The sequence below is a fragment of the Schistocerca serialis genome, chromosome 4 (genome assembly GCF_023864345.2).
Source record: "Schistocerca serialis cubense isolate TAMUIC-IGC-003099 chromosome 4, iqSchSeri2.2, whole genome shotgun sequence".
In the NCBI taxonomy this organism is placed as follows: Eukaryota; Metazoa; Arthropoda; class Insecta; order Orthoptera; family Acrididae; genus Schistocerca; species Schistocerca serialis.
In genome coordinates, this window is record NC_064641.1 from 273939292 (window position 1) to 273962088 (window position 22797).

A 22797-nucleotide genomic window follows, 5' to 3' on the forward strand; every position below is an offset into this window, starting at 1 on the left:
CAATTTAGCATTGGAGGGTAGCGTGGAGGGTAAAAATCGTAGAGGGAGACCAAGAGATGAATACACTAAGCAGATTTAGAAGGATGTAGGTTGCAGAAAGTGCTGGGAGATGAAGAAGCTTGCACAGGTTAGAGTAACATGGAGAGCAGCATCAAACCAGTCTCAGGACTGAAGACCACAACAACAACAACATCCTATAAACAGGTGCTGTACTACGTTGCATGAATAGTGGACTAAACAAGATATTCAAATAGCTCTACAGGGATATCTGTTCGCAGCTGCGTGGTGCTATGATTATGAATACACACAGCGCACAAACTATTTGAGTTCACACACACACACACACACACACACACACGCACACGCACACACAAGCAAACGAAATTTTACTTTTCAAAAATGCACTATGGGACTCAACATTTGAGGTCATCAGTCCCCTAGACTTAGAACTACCTAAACCTAACTAACCTAAAGACATCACACACATCCATACCCGAGGCAGGATCCGAACCTGCGACCGTAGCAGCAGCGCGGTTCCGGACTGAAGCGCCTAGAACCGGTCGGCCACAACGGCCAGCTTTTTAAATTTTTTTATTGCCTGAGACAATACATAACATTGTTCCGGAATCTTTGTTACTGGATCTCTTCTTTTATTTTTCCAGGTACGTATAAATTTAACTTTATTGGTGTTATTTTAATATTTTAAGAGGGACGTTCAAAAAGCAATGCAACGCAAATTTTTACGTTGAACAAATGTGGAATTGGTTGTGGTACATCGTAGAACATTCTCACTTCAGCCCCTATAGTTTTATGAAGTTCCGATAGGTGGCAGGCTATACGTAGCCATCGAAATGGCATGTGTAACGAATGTGCGTTCCGAGCAGAGTTTCTTAAGGCTGAAAACAAGAGCATCGCAGATATTCATAGGCGCTTGTGGAACGTCTAAGGAGACTTGGCAGTGAATAAAAGCACGGTGAATAGTTGGGCGAGGCGTCTGTCATCACCGCAACAGGGTCGCCCAGACCTGTCCGATCTCCTGCACGATGGCCAACCGCAAACACTTGTGACTCCTGCAATGTTGGAACGTGCGGACACCCTTAGTCGAGGTGATCGACGGATCACAATGAACCACCTCTCGCTGCTCAATTTGACGTCTCTGCTGGTAGTGCCGACACACTCGCCCATCAGTTGGGGTACTCAGAGGTGTGTGCCCCCTGGGTTTCTCGCCGCCTAATAGTAGACTTCCGTCTGATTGGCCCAATGAAGGATGCACTCCGTGGGAAGCAGTACGTGGATGGTGGGGAGGTCACTGATCGACCACGCCTTAGTTCCTTCGTCGACCAGTAGAGTGGTAGCATGAGGGCATATAGCCCTTCCAGTAAGATGGAGTAATGCTGTCGCATTGAACGTATATTATTTAGAAAAGTAAGATTTTGTAGCCAAAAGAGCTGAGAATAGTAAGGTGTACTGGATTAATGAATAAAAACAACCTGATTTCAGTAAAAAGCGTGTTGCATTGCTTATTGAACGCCACTCGTAGAACAAAGAAACCCATTGATTTCAACGGAAGCAGTTTGGGGAGTTAGAAACGGAAAATATTTTGCATCAAAGTGGACCCACACTGCCATATTGTCCCAGAAATATATTAAAATAGTTACAGTCCGCCGGTTCCGACCAAGATTTTCGGGATGTTTCCCTTGGTTATCTGAAAAATGCCTGCACCGACGTCACCACCCACATACTCGTAGTTCCAGCTGGGATTCCCTCTGCCGCACTTTTCGCCTGCAGCGACATTTCTCTGAAAATAGCCGCGACTCTTTAATTTGCTGGATCTCAAACAACCCTATGTTATCTTTGGACTACAAAATTATATTAGATGTGCTCTACAACAATCCTCCCTGTTGTCAGGAGAAAGGTTTGAAAGATATAAAATAGAAATAACTGTATTTTTTGTTGATTGTTGTTAAGGGAAGTTAATTTTTATTTATTGTTAGAATATTCATTGAGTTAATCTTCACAGAGGTAGCGTTTAAAATGAGGTATACATTAACAAAACAAATGAAGATTAGCAATCAAAGCAATTAATACCTTACTAGCATTGGATATGAGCGAGGATACAGGAGGAGGAATGGAAATATACTTTGTGCAACTAAAGGAATGATGAAAAGTTGGTCTGGTAAGTAAGAAGTATATCTGAAAATAAATCTGTTTATTACTATACAGTGACGAGAACCTAGTATTAAATTCTAGAAACATCTGTGGGGTAGCACTTCGTAGATGTGAACAATCGCCTGATCGAAACGAGCATTTTTTCAGCAGAAGTGTGTTTCACTGCAGCCAAGACCAACAAGGACTCGTAGCTCTTAAAGTATGCACTGCGGAGCCCATGTTCACACAGAACTGTTTTTCGTCTTTTGGTCCTTGTCAATACATCTCAAAATATTGAAGGCAAAAAGCTTGCAGTAGAGGGATTTGTTTCACCGTATCGAAAATGGGGAAGTGCTCATAGCTCCCATTGAATGATCGTTCCTATCATCTCTCTGAGTATTGACATTTCTCCTGAGAAACCTTGTATATTAAATTTCGTGATGATAGAAAACACGATCTAAAGGAAGTGGCGTATCCTACTCCCGTGAATTACGAAAAGTGAAGTGAAGATTTAAATGACAGCGGAAACTGACGATATAGACTGTAACAATTATCTAGATATGGAAATATTGACACTACATTGAATGTCATTAAGCTGTATTGGATGCAAATAAATTTTGAAATAGTAAATCTCTCTTCAAAATGAGGTACATTAATTTCGTTTACATTTACAGACTTTGACCAATGGCGTGGCACGCAAATTACGCTTACCGTCAATTTTTCTCTGTCAGTTCGAAACGTACAATCGGAAATTGTATGCTGCCTCAATTAGCAGGATGTATAAGTAAAACGATGTCAAGAAAAGAATATATTGCTATACATTTAGATATCAGCTGCTTCTTACTTGTTATGAAACAAGAGCTGATATCAGAAGGCCTAATACGTGGACGAATATGGATTGAATGGTCTAGTTATCGTACCGATTTCGTATCTTATGACGTTGACTGGCGTGATAACAGAAGACCAGTTTAACTGTTTAGGCCATCAACACACACTTGTGATAGAAGGGTGTGTATGGAATTTTAAATCCTCCAGTAGTTTCTACCCGCTGGTTCAGAAGCTGTGATGCACTGATTTCGTTTAAAACATCTTTAGGAGACGGAGAATATATAAAAAAAAGTGCGTCAGGTATTAAGAAAGATAATAAGGGCCAAGGAAATCTGATGCGATAGAATTTTCCCGAAAAAGTATTCGATGGAGTACGCAGACCTACTCTAGCGAACTTTAGAAGGACTACAAGAAGAACTCCAGAGGGTTCACCTACGTGATCACTCTGCTATTCACAATTAAGTGTCTGGTAGAGGGTTCAATGAACCACCTTCAAGCTTTTTCTACCGTTCCACTCTCGGAAGGCGCGCGGGAAAAACGAGCACTTAAAGTTTTCTGTGCGAGCCCTGATTTCTCTTATTTTATCGTGGTGATCATTTCTCCATATGTAGGTAGGTGCCAGCAGAATGTTTCCGCAATTGGAGGAGAAAACTGGTGATGAGAACATCACGTCGCAACAAAAAACGCCTTTGTTTTTATGAATGCCACTCAGCTCACGTATCATGTCTGTGACACTATCTCTCCTATTTCGCGATAATACAAAACGAGCTGCCCATTTTTGAACTTTTTCGATGTCATGCGTCAGTCCCACCTGATGTGGATCTAACACCGCACAGCAGTACTCCAGAATAGGGCGGACAAGTGTGGTGTCAGCAGTCTCTTTAGTAGATCTATTGCACCTTCTAAGTGTTCTGCCAGTGATTCGCAGTCTTTGATTTCCTCCACCCACAACATTATCTATGTGTTCGTTCCAATTTAGGTTACTTGTAATTGTAATCCTAAGTATTTAGTTAAATTTACAACCTTCATATTTGTGTGATTTATCGCGTAATCGAAATTTAGCGGATTTCTTTTAGTACTGATGTGAATAACTTCAACAACTTACATATATCTTATCTAAATCATTTTGCAATTCGTTTTGGTCATCTGATGACTTTACAAGATGGTAAATGACAGCACTATCTGCAAATAATCTAAGAGGGCGGCTCAGATTGTCTCCTATGTCGTTAATATAGATCAGGAACAATAGAGGGCCTATAACACTTCCTTGGGGAACGCCGGATATTACTTCTATTTTACTCCATGACTTTCCGTCCATTACTACGAACTGTGACCTCTGTAACAGGAAATCATGAATCCAGTCGCACAACTGAGACGATAATCCATAGGCACGCAGTTTGATTAGAAGACCCTTGTGAGGAACGGTGTCGAAAAGCTTCTGAAAATCTAAAAATATGGAATCACTTTGACATCCCCTCTCGATAGCACTCATTACTTCATGAGTACAAAGAGCTACTTGTGTTTCACAAGAACGATGCTTCCTGAATCCGTGCTGACTTTGTGTCAATAAATCGTTTACTTCGTTGTTGTTGTTGTTGAAGAATGTTCATAAAAATGTGTGTGAAATCTTATGGGACTTAACTACTAAGGTCATCAGTCCCTAAGTTTGTACACTACTTAACCTAAATTATCCTAAGAACAAACTCACACACCAATGCCCGAGGGAGGACTCGAACCTCCACCGGGACCAGCCGCACAGTCCATGACTGCAGAGCCTCAGACTGCTCGGCTAATCCCGCGCGGCTGTTGTTGAAGAACAGAGGGAAAAGACATAACCAGATATAATATGTTTAAGAACACGTACTATATCAATAGAACTTCGTCACGGATAATACTGAAAGAATCGTCGCGATGTGGAAACAATTTTTCAACAGTGTTCTCAGATGAGATGAAACAAACCATTCGCATGTGTTCCACTATCCCGAACAAACTGTTTTCTCTCGTCAGTGGAGATTATACAGTTGAAAATGAAAAATATGAAGAGAAAAAAGTGCAGGTGAATTAGGGAGCCGAGTGGATGCAATTCAAGAGGATTAACGGAAGTTGCAAACGAGTCCCCACCAAATAATCGGGAAGGTACGGACAGTAGTACATATTCCAGAATACGGGAAAATAATGATCATCTTCCTCATTTGCAAGAAGAATGATAAAATGAAGTGCACTAACTGTTGTGGAATTGCTCTCCGAAATATGTGTTATTTGATACTGTGCAAGTGTAGACTGGACTGAACCGAGGGCACAGCGGAAGAGAAGACTGCTGACTATCAAAGTAGTCCCGTAAGAGCGGATCCATAGCCAATAATATGTTTGTGGACTGACAAATCATAGAAAAAATATGGAGACACGTGCTTTTGGTAGGTTTCAGAAAGGCATTTGAATTTATTCACTAGTAAAACTTAATGAAGTGCCCAGCTAAGTGCAGCATAGTTAAATGACACAAAAGACAAAATGAAACTTCATCCACACAAATGACAAAATGATACTCCTTCTTCTCCCGTCATGGATTAGGCATGCTTGTCCGTTCCAGAAAAGTAAACCTGAAGAATAAAATTACGACCCTTGACATTGGAAGCTGAGGTAAGAAGACAGTAGTTCACGCAAGTGTTGTTCCACCTTGCTCTAGAGATAATATTTACTGTAAAATTCAGCAAGAAATTGCACAGAATTCACTTTGTACATACAAACATCACCCTCGTGGTATTTATTGATTATGTAGCCATATGGCTTAGGCCCAAGAAAGAACTAATATGAAGGAGCACCGCGATTGAGATTGCAGCGCATAGGCCTCATCATCCAAAAATGACTCTAAAACTGAATATTCTCTTTATAAAATGTACTATTGGAGCAAGGGTTTCACTGTGGGCTGTGATAAAGAGGAGACGTTGTGTCAGTGAAATACCTTGGCATTCCTCATGTACTACCATTCCACACAGAGATCAATGCGAATATCCACCCGAATATCCACCCGGAGAATCTCTCTTACAGTCTCTGTCATATTCCTGAGCCACATAGACTCCCAATAACCTACACGATGTTCAGTCAACTTGTGATATTATATGGAAGTCATACGTGGTATGCCCAACGGGATTCCCATAACCTCCTCATTCTTGAACGGAAAGCCTTAAGAAAAATCTTTGGGACAGTGCAAGTCATGAATACTGGGCAGTCGTGAATGCGGTACAAACGTGAACTGCATGAAATTTATCAGAGCACAGGCATCGTAGGTCTGTTGACAAGCATACGTCTTGACAGGCAATAACATTCTGATGGACGTGTTAGGGAAAGGAAACCGATTGAGAGATACACCGCCTGAAGAAAAAGTACAGATTGAGAGGTTATGTGCTGTTATTTCATTGATTACAATATCGCGTCAAATTTGCAAATAACTTGGCAGTGTGAGCTCATTCATCAGTGTGACGTTGCACGCTCTCTGGCTTGGTTGTGTGCAGCAGTTCGCTTGGGAAGGGTGTCACAAGGTCGTTGTACCATCTCCTGAGGTAATCTGTCTGACAACTGTTACAGCTGGTCCTTGATATCCTGCATACTGGCACTGGTGTGGAATTGATGTCCGAGCTGATCTCATACATGTTCCATTGGGACAAGATCTGGGGATCTTGCTGCTCACGTGAGTTCCTCGGTATCACACAGACAGTTAATAGAGACGTATGCCATGTGTAGACGAACAATCTCCAGCTGAAAAACGGCACCGCGATGAGAGGTAACACATGACACCGCAGACGTATCACTGTGCCTTCGGGGTTCCCTCAGTCGCTAACAGCCGTGCACTGATGTCACATCCGATGGATTTCCACGCCATAACAAGTGTAACACGGCCGTGCCTCTCCATAACATTGCAAAAATGGGACCTCTCCCTAGCTCGCCGGCATGCTCGATGAAGTTGGTCATCCGGGATAGGGCAGAAACGCGATTTATCGCTGAACACAATACAGCGCCATTAATCAGCAGTTTATGCTGCCCAGTGACGCCACTACTCCAAACAGTCGTTTGTGTTGTGTGTTAACAGTTGCTCTAGTCTCCGTCCAGTGGTGCGGGAAGACACAAAACGTTTCAGGCAGGTGTTACTTGTTCTCAGATGCCAGACGCAGATTTGAAGGGGTTACGATGTGACGGTGCAGAATATGGCGATATTCCCTTGTGTTGGTCAAATGTGGTCGACCGAAACCGAGTATGCTCGCCTTCATGTTCCCACACAGTCCAACATCGGGCCACTGTCACATCTAAATGCCCTACTAATCTAATTCTACCAGCCGGCCAAATGGAAAACCACACTGATCCTCTTTAAGACTGTCTGTTACTGGTAACGAGTACGCATCATCTGTGTCCTTCACAGAGGTTACTTAACATCTGATGCTGTTCATATCCGTTACATGCTCCACCAGGCCTGTTAACAGCACTAAATAGCAACAACACAGATGGACATTGGTGACTGCTCTACTGGTGACAGAGAATTTCAAATCTATTCATTTACATATTCATCGATGGTATCTATTAGTACGAAGTTTCGTCATCCCACCTTGCCTCCTTGCGTTTCACTTTTGTTGTTAGGCAGTGTGCTGACAGAACGCTGTTGCGCATTGTTATATGGCCTGCCCTGGATCTGACGGCTATATGATGATGATGATATTGCACACTCATGTTACACTTGTAATATCAAGCACACTTTTCTTTCTCAACAGAAACATATCCCATTGACAGGAGGTTCCAATCTCAGAAAATCTGTAGCGTGAAACACAACTGTAGTGTCACACTCACAGTAAGAATTCAGAGGGCTTCATTATACCACAACTCTTTCTTTATATGCTGGACTTTCTTAGTTCTTCTTAAGCTCACCGGCAAACAAGCAGTCACTCCAGAGCACATGTATGAATGAGACTTCAGCATTTACAAATGTCGTAACAATCGAGTGACGTGCTCAAACGCTCGCGCACTGACTCTACGGGAACATAAGGCAGTAGCGATGAGGGAGACATTTATGTTCCATGCGGACAATGCACGTAAACGTCGGTAAATGTAAGGACGTGACAGAGTGGCAAAAAGTGGCCTCGTGTTTCGCTGTGGCTGTGCCCAAACGGTGCGTGAAGTTGCAGGATTTGTTGGTGTTTCGCGGCTGACTGTTCAACGTGTCTACAATCAGTGGTATAACACACATGGCCAAGCAACACGACGTCTGAATTGTGGTCGATAAAAGATCCTGACTGAGAGGAAACGGAGACGCCTTTAGCGATTTGTGAATCAATATCACTTCCAAAGCCGACAGGAATTTGTGCCTGCAATGAACGAACGTCATCCCCACCGCTTAACGAGAGAACATTACGATGGGAACTGCGCTGCATTGAACACTTGTAGTCCGTCACCTCGCAAGAGGTCTCTGCTCACCGGATCACCTGACTTTATCCCCACAGAAAATCTGTGGGACATGTTGCAACAGCGGGTAAAACGACGTCATCAGCATCCTCGCAAATGGGTAGAACTGTCCTATCGAATTCTCAGCGAGTGTCTTAACTTGGATACGACGTACCTGTACGACCTTGTTGATTCACTTCCTAACCGAATCCAGGCTGTTATAAATTCCAGTGGCGGTATTGCAAGGTATTACGAGGGCTGTTCGGAAAGTAAGGTCCGATCGATCGCGAAGTGAAAACCACAGTGAAAATCAAAAATTTTTTATTCCCAACAGTTAGCCACACTTCCAGCTACCTCTCTAGCTAGTCGCCGCTCCGACTTAGACATCTGTCGTGACGTTGTACAAACTTTCCAGTATCCTTGTAACAGAAAGCAGCCTCCGGTGCTTTCCGACAATCCTCTAAGCTGGTCTGCTGCTCGTTCTTTGTGCCAAAATGTTGCCTTCGTAGACAGCGGTTCACGTGAGCAGAGATGAATAACGGAGGGAGCCAATTAAGGGCTGTATTGTGAGTGATCAAACACTTCCCATCGAAAATGCTGCAGGGGCGTCTTCATTGCCCGTGCAGAATGCGGCTGAAAATTGTCTTGAAGAAAGAAACACATGATATTTATGTTATGTGGGCTTCCTAGCTTCATGTGAAATCTCTCACCAGATCCACATACTTGCCGGGAGACACTATTGTTTTAGGCTTTTCTACGTGATCACTTTGCGCTCTGAACTGAAAACTGCGGCGTGAAGCTATCGACAGGCATACTAAATAAAGACACCGCCCAACACATCTGTGCAAAGGTCCATCGGATTTTCAAAGTGGTTTCCATTCCGCACCTAATCGGACTTTACTTTCCGAATACGCCTCATAAATGATGCTTGTAATGGTTTCTCTGTGGGTAACTAATTTATTGTCCTTGGGCTTATTATTTCGTTCCTCAGATTTACATATAGAACTTGTGCAGCAGTTATTTGGTCATGAAATGAGTCATATGTGTTGTTCGCGGTTTGAAAATCTAAAGGATCACGTATATTTAAAAATGAAAAGATTTTCAGCTCATGTTTAAAATTCTTGGGTTCATCGTACACCTTTTTACGTCTTTCCTGAAAGCATGTTGCAAGCAGACTCTGACTGCCTTCCAACGCACGAGATACTGAGCAGTTGCTACTGCGGTGTTTTCTGTGTAATGTTCATTAGCTGAAACGTAAAATTTCTTTTGAATGACTGTATGATTTTAACCACAAATTTCATGCTATGAGAGTAGTAAAATTCACAGAAAATTGAACAGATTATGCAGTGCGACTTAGCAGCATTCAATTTCTGCAGAATATCCTGGAAGTGGAACTCCGAAGGACGTTTTCTATTTAAGCCCTACAAAACTGAAAGCGATCACAGATATTTGAACACTCTTCTATACTCCGCTAGCCATAAAATGCCTTACACCAAAAAGGACAGGAAATAACGAAATTTTAGCACAGTAGTAACAAGACATCATGAAACAGATGGGTGATTTTGTGGTATAGAGAACACTCAAAGTTGCTTTCTCTAGCAGTAAAATGGCCCTAACTTGCCTAGCAACGAATCAAAGTTATCTCAGATGACACATACGGCTTCAAACATTTTCGGAAATCACGAGAAGCATACATTTTTCAGAAAATCTTTACGCGTTTGGTCGTTTACTCGTCGAAATTGTAAATATAACATTTGTTCTGACAATGTTGGCAAACAACCAAATAACATAGGAAATTCAATAATAGAGCCTGCAAATACACGTGTATTATCATCATATTACCTTTCAAACGTAATGTGTGTGAAATAACATGACTAGCGTCTCAAAAATTGTGAATAACAAAAAAAAGAACATGAGCGATAGTCGATCCTGCGATTCACCGATTAAAGGACTTCAGCGTCAACCACATGATGATCGAGAGCTCGTGGTCAGGGCCGCAACGCACGGGTACATAACTAACGCATAAAACATCCCTTGCGATTTTTTTTCGAAATCACCTAAGTTGTACGCCTCACTACTTGTACATCATGTTGTCGTAATTGACTACAAAAGTGCACAAACTTGAAGTAAATCGGTGAGCCGAACGGCATCGCCTCTCCTTGTTAGTAAGATTCAGAGCGAACCGGACGTTGCTTTCTTGAAGTGTGAATGGAGAACACGAAGTAGCAGGCCTTACCTGCGGTAGCTTAGAGATAAATCCGTGCGCATTAGCTGTCTTGGAAGCTTCCACAATATCCTCCATGGTGCAGTCCTCTCGCCCGTAGCGGATGTTCTCCGCGACGGTGGTGTGGAAAAGCACCGGCTCCTGGCCCACCACGCCAATCTGCGAGCGCAGCCAGCCCACGTTCAGCGTCCTCAAGTCGCGGCCGTCCAGTTCCACCTGCCAGCGAAGAGAACATTCTTTTGTTAGTAATGTATACATTATTCTGCATATTGTCTCAGATTTTTCTTCGAATTGGTAAGAAGGTTAGGGTTTCATGTTTCGTCCAGTGGAGATTTAGAAACCAAGCATGGGCATAGACTAATACTGACGTCAAATGACTGTAACAGTCAATAAAATCTTGTCTTCAGCGGTAAAACCACTGAATGTCGGGCTGGTTTTTTTTTCTCTTTTTTTATTGTTATTTCAGTTCCCCACAAGGGGAGGCGGGCTGGCAACAGATAAAAAACCGCTCTTCAGCCAAAGGCTACAAAAACTCTAAAAATGGTTAAAACATACAACAGGAGATGATTTTGTAAAAAATACATAGGTGAACGATAGTGACGATTTTTACATAAAAGCAAATGGCAATAAACGAGGATTTGTAAAACGATGAAAATACTGACGGTTTTTAAAACTCGTTTGATGATTTTATATTACGGTTAAGATACAGTCACTCTTGAACGAGAATGATTCCGTGGTATAACAGTGATGCGAGGTCAGACACAAAAAATTATTATGATTAAGATGCTGTGACGAGTATGGCTGTGGAGCCCTGTCGAACCGCAGGCAACGACTACAAGTCAGCAAGGTGGATAAAGGGAGAAGGAGAAAATTGGAGGATGGTGTGAGGTGGAGCGTTGTGATTAGAGTTGGAAAGAAGGTTTTATCTCGGGACGGAATTCATCGTTGTGGAGTAGCAGTTGGTTAAAATTCCGGCGGCAGATGATGGATAAGGCGTGGATATGCATGGAGGGTTCAATATGGACGTAGTGCCGCAGCAGGGTACCTAGATTGGCGATTAGCGGGTGGGAAATAGGGTGCTGGGACTGGTTTTGCGATTTATGTAGTGGATTCGAAGACCTTCTAGGAAGAGAAGAAGATATGGAAAATGAATGAGTTGGTACGGGATGCGAGTTGCAAACGTGCGAAACAAGCAGGCAAGCATGCCGCGGAGACGCACTCGTGCTACCTACAGCCAACTGAGCGAGTCGGAAACATCCCAAATTGTAGCGTTATCAGTGTGGTGGTGGTGGTGGTGTGTGTATGTGTCTGTGTGTGTGTGTGTTGGGGGGGGGGGGCAGTTCGGGAATTGCCACACAAGTTGGACATGCTGCATCAGTGTTATACAATATGCAATGATGCTAGTACCAGTGGTTGCATGTACACTGACACACACGTAAACGAGGTTCTGGATGACAATGCAACACAGACGCTCACCAGGATTATAGCACAGCTACCACAGCTCAGGTAAGAGGACTTGTGAGCCCGGAAGTGTCATCACGAACTGTTGCGAGCCGGTTGCTAGCAGTGGCACTACAGGCACGCGCATCTCTAGCCCGTCTTCCACTCTCGCCTTAGCATCGACGTGAATGGCTCGACTGGTGCCGTCAGAGGATCACTTGAAAGATGGCGCGCCGTAGTCTTCAGCGATGAAAGTATATTCTGCAAAGACCCCAGTGATGGTCGTTTGCGCCTACGACGTAGACCTGGTGAGTGCTGTCTCGTAGAGTGCATTAGCCCAAGACGCACTGACCCCTCCAAAGACCTTATGGTCTGGGGTGCGAAAATCCATAACTTTATTTTACCTTTGGTTTTTCTGCAGGGGACGCTAGCCAGTGCTCGGTACCTGCAGTATGCTGTTAGACCCGTTCTTTTGCTATTTTCACAACAAGAAGGCGATGTATTGTTCTAACAAGATAATGTACGTCCACACACTGCCTGTGAAACTCAACGTGCTCTGCAGCTTCCCTGACCAGGACGACCTCCAGACATGTCTCCAATCGGACACGTGTGGAATATGACGGGACGAGAAGTGACTCGTGCAGCTTGTCAACCAACAACTCTTACAGAACTATGTAAATAGGTCGAGCAAACGTGACATAACGTATACCAGGATAGTATTCGCCATCTGAATGATCATCTGGATGCCGCCCAGCGCCTACATTAACACCCGTGGAGGCTACACCACGTTCAAATATTGGTGTTTCAACATGCGTCGTTACCTGGTACCTCAGAACCGCTTGTGCTAGTGATCTGTAAATGTAATCATTGCATGTACTCCATATGCACTGTTTTAATAATAAATCTTGAATGAACTGCAGTCCTCGAAAAGGGCATACTAATTTTTTCCAGCAGTGTATTATATCACGTTGATTATAAAAACTGGCGGCAATAGGTACGAAGCGGACTTCACTGTCGCACATATAAGGCTCAGTAAAAATACTGAATAATGGATGAGTGTATCAGGTGGTGGAGCAGATCTGCGCAGAGTCGTCAAAACTGACCGGAAGGCGCTGAAACACCCGTCGGTCGTAGGCTGATGAAAATTATGTAGCAGATTTGTCTCCGTACAATAGCAGTAGGAACGGCTTCCTGAGGCCCCTATGGCTCTGCTGAAACGGAGTGAAGTCTGTTCGTCAGACGCTTGTGGTGGTCCAGAGTTGCTGTTTATGCAATTAAAAACAGTGTCTGAGAGATATTAAACACCTATCCTGGACAGTATTTCCACAGAAACCAGTATTTTTGTGTAAATTTGCGCTGATTATCGTATCACGCTCAAACTTGGTTAATTCACAACGTGCTGCCGTGTTCAGTACGCTCCTCTTCTTAACAGACTGTCTACACTCACACTGTTAGCAAGGTATGTCCTTCCCATGACGTGGCCCTTAATTTTTTCTAATCTTTCTTGCACTCACTTTAAAATCTCCACAGAAGAGGTAAATTTGTGGACAAGCGCACCCAGAGAAGCGAACCTGATTATCAAGTGACACTAGAGGCATATTGTATCCACAGCGTCATAGCTAAAACTTATTCTGGTAATTCACATTACTATCAGTCATCTAAGGAAAGTCACTGACTACAGTAGAGACTAACTAACTGTCCTATTAAATACCTACCGAACCGATTTGAGAGTCGTAGAATCTTTGGATGAGTTGGATGCACGTGGACTTCCCACAGCCGGAACTTCCGACAAGCGCCACCGTCTGGCCAGCTTTGATCTTCAGGTTGAGGCCTTGAAGGACCTGCAAGCAGGAACAAACTTCAACAGAATACTGAACAGCGTAAACGATAAATAATTCACTTCTGTGTTATTTTTCCCAGTATAAAGCACTGCAGAATTTACAACAAGGGAGTTTCATTAGTTAATTCTTGATTTTTCTTCTCTGGAGTTGTTACGGATATAAAACTTTTTGAAAAGTGTCATCGACACCTTAGTCTGTTGAAATTATTTGTTCGAAAAACACCCTACTACATTTTCAAATGATATACAGTTCAGTTTAAATTTGTGTCAATACATCCGACGCTTGTAAAGGTGATCCTGGAGGTACGGTCAGTATTCCACAGATAAAACAGGAACGGTCTTTCGAAGCAAAGAAGTCTATTGAACAAGAACTGCAAAGTACATACCTTGAGAGCTATCAGCACTTCTTCGATGCTGTGAAACAAATGTCTTCTGCTGCAAGATCTTTGCTTTCCATATTTTGCGAGGAAGTAGCATGGACCCGAATAAGAAACAGGTATATAGTAAACATGGACTCTAAAATGCACACTTTAAGAGCTATGAGCACTTGTTCAGCAGAACACATGTGTTTCACAGTAACGAAGATGAACGAGTGCTCTTAGGGTATGCATTTTGTAGTCCAGGTTTACTGAACATTTTTTTCTTGTTTTGGTCCACACTGGTAGTTCTCAAAATATGGGAAGCAAAGAACTTGCAGCAGAATAGATTTCTTTCACAGTATGGAAGATGATAAATCTTTGTAGCTCTTAAGGCACACAGTTTTAGAACCCATATTTACTAGACCATTTTGCTTAGAATGGTCGTTCTTGTCATATCCCTGAATGTTGACCATTCCCGCTGGTACACCGTATGTATACATGTCAGACAATCTACTGCAGTTGAACATGGCTAAACAGCCAAAAGTGTGGGCGACTATGATGTCTTTGAAAGAACGCTCTGTTCCTCTTTCCATGATTTGTTTCTCTCAATAATAATAGTTTGAAATTAAGCATAGCATTTATTAGTGACTCTTAAAGTTTTGCGGTAGGTGTTTTATTGCATATATGGCAGCAGCGCAAATACAGAGCTTCTTCTATTCATTGCTTTCAACAGAATATGTGTTTAAAACTGGACATATACAAAAGGAAATTATGATATTCACTGCCTTACGTATCAGACAGGAAAGTATCAGAAAGAGGGTAAAGGACAGTCCCACAACCCGGTGCGGCAAAGAAAGGAGTTCCAAATGGGGATTTGACGATGAAGATTAGAGTCCGTTCCTCGGAAATGAGTTCAGTATCTTTTTCAGACACTACATTTACCAGTGGACTTGACAGTGAGGCTATGCAACGATGACAAAGTAAGTGAAAAAAGAAGTCGTGTAGAGGGATTATTATTTGCGTTACCTTGACACCTCGACGTGACGGATATTCAAAGTGGACGTCGTTGAAGGCGATGTCCCCTCGGGCGTAGTGTGGCCTTTCTCCTTCGTCAGACAGACTGTCGATGGGCGACTCGCGGTCTATGACGGCAAATATCTTGGCGGCGGCGCCTCTAGCGGTGGAGAAGGCCTCAAACTGACGAGTCGCCGCAGAGAACACCCACGACGTGTCCATAACCGAATAGAAAATCTGCAAGGAACAATAAAAACCAACCCGATATCCTAATACGTTTTTTGCCCAGCTCCTCAAATCCCCGAATCAATCCTTAATTCGATCAATGTAATATAAGAAGTGAAGTGAAAGATAGAATGCTTGAAAACTAACCCGTCCAGTGCTGGTTTTCTAAATGTATTCCATAGAATTCCGCGAGAACAACGTCTTCTTGCTTCCAAATATTCCGTATAATCGATATTAGTCTCTCTGTTACGATTTCGTATGTGCTGTACCGACCTATTAAGCTACTACGGCACTTCTGTGAATTCCTTACGTGTCTCCTCTCAAAGCTGCTTTTTCGTCAAAAGACTTGGAACAAGTTTTAAGCTGCCCACCACAGCTTCCTTCCCTATCCGAATCTCTTTATCCCATAGTAGAACTTACACTTAACATCCTCGATTATTTGTTGGATAAACACCAATATCTGTTTTCCTCTACAGTCCATGTTCTTCAGCAACATGGAGGTGTCTTAACATTCGTCATATCATTATGGCTCTTCCTATAGCCATACTTTTGCCGCATACTGCATTTGCTTGCCGATCTTGCGGAATTTCGTCATTTTTTAATCTTATCGCCTTACTTAATTTGCGTCTCTCTGTAACACCACATGTTAAACGCTTCATTTCTCTTTTCTTCGCGTTTTCAGCAGTCCAGAAATTTTATGCTACGGATACACATCCTCAGAAATTGAAACCTCAAAATTTTGCCAGTGTTTAATGCAAGTAGACCTCTTTAGGCATACTTGCCTGTGATGGTCTGCTTCCTCCTTCATATGTTATTTTGTTTCCTGGGAAACAGCAGGAAAGAAGGAAGCAAGATTGGACATTGACGTTCTGTCAACAGCGGAGTCATTAGCGACGGAACACATGTTCGAATTACAACAGGATGGGGAAGGAAATCGGCGGTGTCCTCAGCAAAGGGGAACCATGCCAGCATTTGCCTGAGTGATTTAGGAAAATCACGGAAAACCGAAATCTGGATGACTGGGTGCGGATTTGAACTGTCGTCGTCCCGAATACGACTCGGTGAGCTTGTAATCAAATAATATCAATTTTTTCTCTTTTTTATAGTCGATATTTTCCACTGATCCTCAATTAAAGACAGCTTCTTTCACTATGCCATGTCACAGTACTGCCTTAGTTGTTTTGTAATTCATTAGTACCATGCACTGACAGTACTTTCATGAGGATAGGAGCGTCGTCCTCGAGAAGTATGAGAGTGCTGTTTATACTATTTGATAAATCACTTAGGTAAATTGTGAACGTTACTCAACATTCAAAGCATTCCTGGAACTCACCAGCCAGCTTTTGTTACATATTCGTCACATAGTAAAATTTAATGTGATTTATATTACTCAAGTATTTTTGGCATCATTCTCATAAACGTAATGTAATAACGTGTTATCGTATCAGGCTCACATTTAAATTAAGTAATAGGTTACTCATATGATAAGGAGTCTAACAATCAGACAAGAATTAAACTAAAAAGCATAAATGAACTGCCGGCCGGAGTGGCCGTGCGGTTCTAGGCGCTACAGTCTGGAACCGCGTGACCGCTACGGTCGCAGGTTCAAATCCTGCCTCGGGCATGGTTGTGTGTGATGTCCTTAGGTTAGTTAGGTTTAAGTAGTTCTAAGTTCTAGGGGACTGATGACCACAGCAGTTAAGTCCCATAGTGCTCAGAGCCATTTGAACCATAAATGAACAGATTAAATCGTATAAAGCATGTCAAAAGAACGAATGAACATAGCAGGTCTAAAATAATAATGAATACCAGGAGGGAAAAGATCAACGACTGTACTAAAAAAGAAGCGATAAAAACAAATAGAAACGAACTCCAGACAAGACACAGAACAGGAGGACGTAACAGACAAATGCCTAACTCCGGAAGAAAGAAGAGGAAGAAGAAAAAGAAGTTAACGGATACGAACACAAAAAAGAACTTCATTTCATATTGGTGTCACGGAGAGAAAATTTCAGTTGCCATAATACCTTCAATAGCCTGCTTGTCCCATTTGCGTCTATAATTATCACTATAGCGAATATTTACTCGCGTTGTCCCAATTTTGGCTCTCACGCCCCTCATTCTTCACACAGAATAGAAACATGTATGCAGTTATACAGATTCAACGGATGAGCGAAACATGATTGACTTCCATGTTAATCATATCCATTCTCTTGTGTGGATAAACGATTTGTCAAATTATTTTAAGATGTTGCACGCTGTGCCTCATACTTACGGCAATCATAGTGCCAGCGTCGTAAGTTCTTTGACTCTCAGGATAGTCTTTGTCTCTGATGATGAGCTCCACGCCATACCAGAAAGCCAGAGAGTACCCGCCGAACATTGAGATCCACGAGATTGCTTCGTTTATTCCATTTACGAAGTGCTTTCTCTTGCTGATATTAACGGCACTTTGCAGTTTTTCGCTGTACCTGGAACAACACATTTGGTATGCCTCAGTTCAAAATTTTTCGGACTGTAACAAATGACAGAAGGCACGACATTATCAAATTCCGTTGCTGATTTATTTAATGTTTTTTGAACACACACAAACAAGAATAAAACGCTCTATTATTTCAGGTATTACTGCAAATGTATCAAGCTGACGGACAGCTCTTTTATTTTCGTTTCTGAGACGTAAGCTTCTTTCTTGTTATCTACTTGGTACACACAGTTCCTACTCCGTACACTAATCACGGAGTTTGTATGAGTAAATAAACACTTCCTGCTTTAGGCAACGTACTGTCTAAAATGAGAAGCAAAGGAGGAGAGGGAGAATATTCTGTAGGTCGATAGGATAATTATAAAATTCATTTAGGCTCCACATCAGGTATTATCACAAATGATAGTTATTATAAATAAACAAACAGATTACTGTCTTTCAGAAGGAATATGTACATCTCACTGGTCTACTTAAGTTTCCCGACTTTGTGAAGTGTAACTCGAAGAACACATATTTCAAAATTTTAAAAACTTTTTATGGAGAACTGTAAAAAGGGTGTGTATGTTCATGGGCCTCATTAGGAGTATTTGTGAGGAGAAACTAGAAAACATTGAAATGGTGCCTCAAACTGCTAAAGAAAATTTCGAAAAATCTGTATATGATTTGAAAGAAAATAGAAGTAATGGTATTGTTAACATCCCAAGGGAAATGCTTCAGGTATTAGACTCAAAAATAAGTCAGTGATATGCATAAAACTGGTAATACCCATAAAGACCTTAAGAAAAGTGACATGATAATGGTCCAAAGAAGAACACAGCGGTTACTAATGATGATCACAGGACTCTGAGCCCTCTAACTCACATTTCAAATATATGAACAAGAATGATATACAGACGCATTAAGAACTAAATTGAAGCTAATTCAGCTGTAGATAGTAAAGGCAATAAATGCACAAGAAGAAGCTAGAATTCTAAAAAGGTTTAAACAAGGATGCAGTCTGTCCCTATCCCTATCCAACACGTACATTCAGTGTGGAGTACATGAAAGCAAAGAATATTGTACAGGTACCACAATAAATGAAAAAAAGAAGGAATATAGATGCGTAGATTTGCGGATGACATAGCTGTGATTGCTTCACATGAAATAAATCTCTAAAGAATCTTAACAGGTATGTGTTTAGTGTAAAGGGTTAAGTACAAAATGCAAATTATCCCATGAAAGACAGAAATACTCGTGAACTACAAGTATTCAGAAGAAATAAAAGTTAATGTTAGAGGAAGTAAAAGAGAACAAACAAATTCATACAAATATTTAGTAAGTAAGATAATTGTAAACGGAAGAAACAAAGAAGGTATATAACAAATAATTGAAGAGGAAACAGCAGTGGTCACGAATTAAAGAAAATTGCTTTGTTCACGCAACATAAACAAAGATGGTTAACAGCTGAATTTGTAGCCTATTTTATGGATGCGAAACATGGTCTATAGGGAAAAATTAAATCTCTTGCAGCGATGGGCTCCTGTTAAAGATGTAGTGGACAGTAAAACCGCCAACCATGGAGTTCAGCAAAGATTTGGTGAAGAGTGGTAATTAAGAAAAACAATAGAGCGAAGACAGCAGGGATGGACTGGCCACGTAATATGAAGGAACTAGTTCCTTATAAATGTCCTATAAGGAAAATTTCAAGGAAAGGTAACCCTAGGATGACGGAGACTGGTATTCTTAAAACGAGCTTATTCATTATGCTAGAGACTCCAGTCATGCAGTGATACAGATATGAGGGAGTCAGCTTATAGTAGATGTCAAAAGTTACATAGATTGAGTTCGTGCCACTATTCGATTCCAGTATTAGTACATAGTTTCGACAAATAGGAAAAGAAGGAAGATTAGCTTTTAACTTCCAGTCGAGGGTGATGACATTGGAGACGGAGCACAAGCTCGGTTTACGAAAGGATGGGGAAGGAAAACGGCAGTTCCCTTTTCAAAGGAGCCGCCCCGGCATTTGGATGACGTGATTTAGATGGGGACAACAAACACCTAAATATGAATAGTTAGACGAAGACCTGAACAGTCGTCATCCCAATCATCCACAAAAACTCTTATTCTTTGCAGCGAGGAGACTTCAGATGGTGCGAGAAGGGTGAATATTAGTTGCTGCACTGACGTGCAGCAAACCATCCTTTTCCTACGTATGTATTTTATGCATACAAGGTCATGTTTATAAGAGATGGAATATTCAGCTGTAGAAACAGTCATGTATAATGACGAAAACGGCCTCTCAAGGCCAGTTTTACACACTGCCCAAAGTAAATGCCTACACTAGGTACTGTGAACATATTCATTCATCAGCTCACTGGGAGACGAACTCATGTGGAAAAAGTGGCTAATGCTGACACTACGCGAAAGACATTTTGGACATTACGAAGGCAGCAAAAGTGAGATAATCACCAACAGCACCTTACAAAGGTCGTTGGCCATCGTAGAAATATTTTCAGTTCGGCTGAATAGCTTAAACATAGTGATCATCAGCCTCTCCGAGAATACCACAATAACAACTTTCAGACGTATACCAGTTCCCTGTACGTTTTTGTGACAGTGTTCATTCATTTCAACGACTCGAAAATTATGAAATAATTTGTTTTTCGATGTAACAGTTCCGTGCCACGAGATATTAGCTTCAGCTCGTGGGCACAGTGAGTTTGGCATTTTGTACAACTGGCATTAATCTAGTAAACAAATATCTACATCTATGGATTCGACATGGAGATCAAATTGGGCACAGTCCAAGGCGAGTGGCAGCAGCAATTATTGTGGATTCACTCTGTGACGTCATGAATCTGGCTGGCAACGATCCCAGCCGGCAGGATTCGAACTGGCTGACAGAGGGCCAGGCAGTGTTGTGACGTCAGAAGCGCTACAGTGTTTTACGACTGCGTGGTTTAACTACCTCTTTTAAAGGAAACGTGCTACCATTTCGTAGACGCGTAAAAATGATAGATAAATTAAGGCATTGAAAAGATTTGTAGAAGTAATATCGTTTTCAAAGAACTAAAATTTATTCAGTTATAATGAAGACCACTGCCTCCCTACGATTTTCTAAAGGATTTCTTCGTTTCCTTCTTCTTCCTCATTATCGATCCTTTGATTGATTGGTAGCTCTCCATCATACAACTAAGCAGTACTTTCCATGCTATTTACCTCTCGACTTCCTTGTCCTGTCCTTCGAAAGCGACTACGGTGCGGATGGCGGCGAACACCTCCTCAGCTATGGCGCCCGCCTTGCCTTCTTCATCCGCCTCCTGGTCCGCGAGGCGAGACGAGTAAACGTCGGTGGCAATGAGCGAGCCCACGCACACAGGCAGGGATAGCAGGCAGACGAGAGCCAGCTCCCAGCCACGCACCAGGGCCAGCAACACGCAGCCGATGCAGCCCACCATGTTGGTGGCAAAGACCACTACCTTCTCCCCGATCCCGTCTTCCAACTTTGACAGGTTCCTGTGGACATGGACAACAGGTATAACGTGTGCTTAATTGAAAGATGTCTCGAGTCCCATGCATATTGAAACCAACACCAAACAGTCGATTTAGGCACACCATCTTGCTGGTGAACATCAGAACACCTTCCCGATTCCCTCTTTCAGCTTCGACAGGTTAGTGTTCACATCGCCAAAAGTACTGTATAGTGTATATTTTATCTAACAGCGACCCGAACCCTATGTACAGCAGGGCCTTCATCATGCAGCTGACGACCCGTCACATTGCTGCTGAACATCACCATCTTCATCTACATCTACATCTACATCCATACTCCGCAAGCCACCTGACGGTGTGTGGCTGAGGGTACCCTGAGTACCTCTATCGGTTCTCCTTCCTATTCCAGTCTCGTATTGTTCGTGGAAAGAAGGATTGTCGGTATGCATCTGTGTGGGCTCTAATCTCTCTGATTCTATCCTCATGGTCTCTTCGCGAGATATACGTAGGAGGGAGCAATATACTGCTTTACTCTTCGGTGAAGGTATGTTATCGAAACTTCAACAAAAGCCCGTACCGAGCTACTGAGCGACTCTCCTGCAGAGTCTTCCACTGGAGTTCATCTATCATCTCCGTAACACTTTCGCGATTACTAAATGATCCTGTAACGAAGCGCGCTGCTCTCCGTTGGATCTTCTCTATCTCTTCTATCAACCCTATCTGGTACGGATCCCACACTGCTGAGCAGTATTCAAGCAGTGGGCGAACAAGCGTACTGTAACCTACTTCCTTTGTTTTCGGATTGCATTTCCTTAGGATTCTTCCAATGAATCTCAGTCTGGCATCTGCTTTACCGACGATAAACTTTATATGGTCATTCCATTTTAAATCACTCCTAATGCGTACTCCCAGATAATTTATGGAATTAACTGCTTCCAGTTGCTGACCTGCTATTTTGTAGCTAAATGATCAGGGATCAATCGTCTATGTATTCGCAGCACATTACACTTGTCTACATTGAGATTCAATTGCCATTCCCTGCACCATGCGTCAATTCTCTGCAGATCCTCCTGCATTTCAGTACAATTTTCCATTGTTACAACCTCTCGGTACACCACAGCATCATCTGCAAAAAGCCTCAGTGAACTTCCGATGTCATCCACCAAGTCATTTATGTATATTGTGAATAGCAACGGTCCTATGACACTCCCCTGCGGCACACCTGAAATCACTCTTACTTCGGAAGACTTCTCTCCATTGAGAATGACATGCTGCGTTCTGTTATCTAGGAACTCTTCAATCCAATCACACAATTGGTCTGATAGTCCATATGCTCTTACTT

The 22797-nt window shown here is 42.3% G+C and overlaps 1 protein-coding gene across 1 annotated transcript in view; it reads right to left on the reverse strand.

The window, feature by feature from the left end:
- Nucleotides 1-22797, reverse strand: part of LOC126474390 (ATP-dependent translocase ABCB1-like) — a 142972-nt gene that overhangs the window by 110675 nt on the left and 9500 nt on the right. The window contains exons 3-7 of the mRNA XM_050101858.1: nucleotides 21183-21479; nucleotides 17778-17973; nucleotides 15290-15514; nucleotides 13780-13905; nucleotides 10637-10840 (exon numbers count right to left, since the gene is read on the reverse strand). Coding sequence (XP_049957815.1) covers nucleotides 10637-10840; nucleotides 13780-13905; nucleotides 15290-15514; nucleotides 17778-17973; nucleotides 21183-21479 — 1048 coding nt within the window. The remainder of the gene's footprint in view (nucleotides 1-10636; nucleotides 10841-13779; nucleotides 13906-15289; nucleotides 15515-17777; nucleotides 17974-21182; nucleotides 21480-22797) is intronic.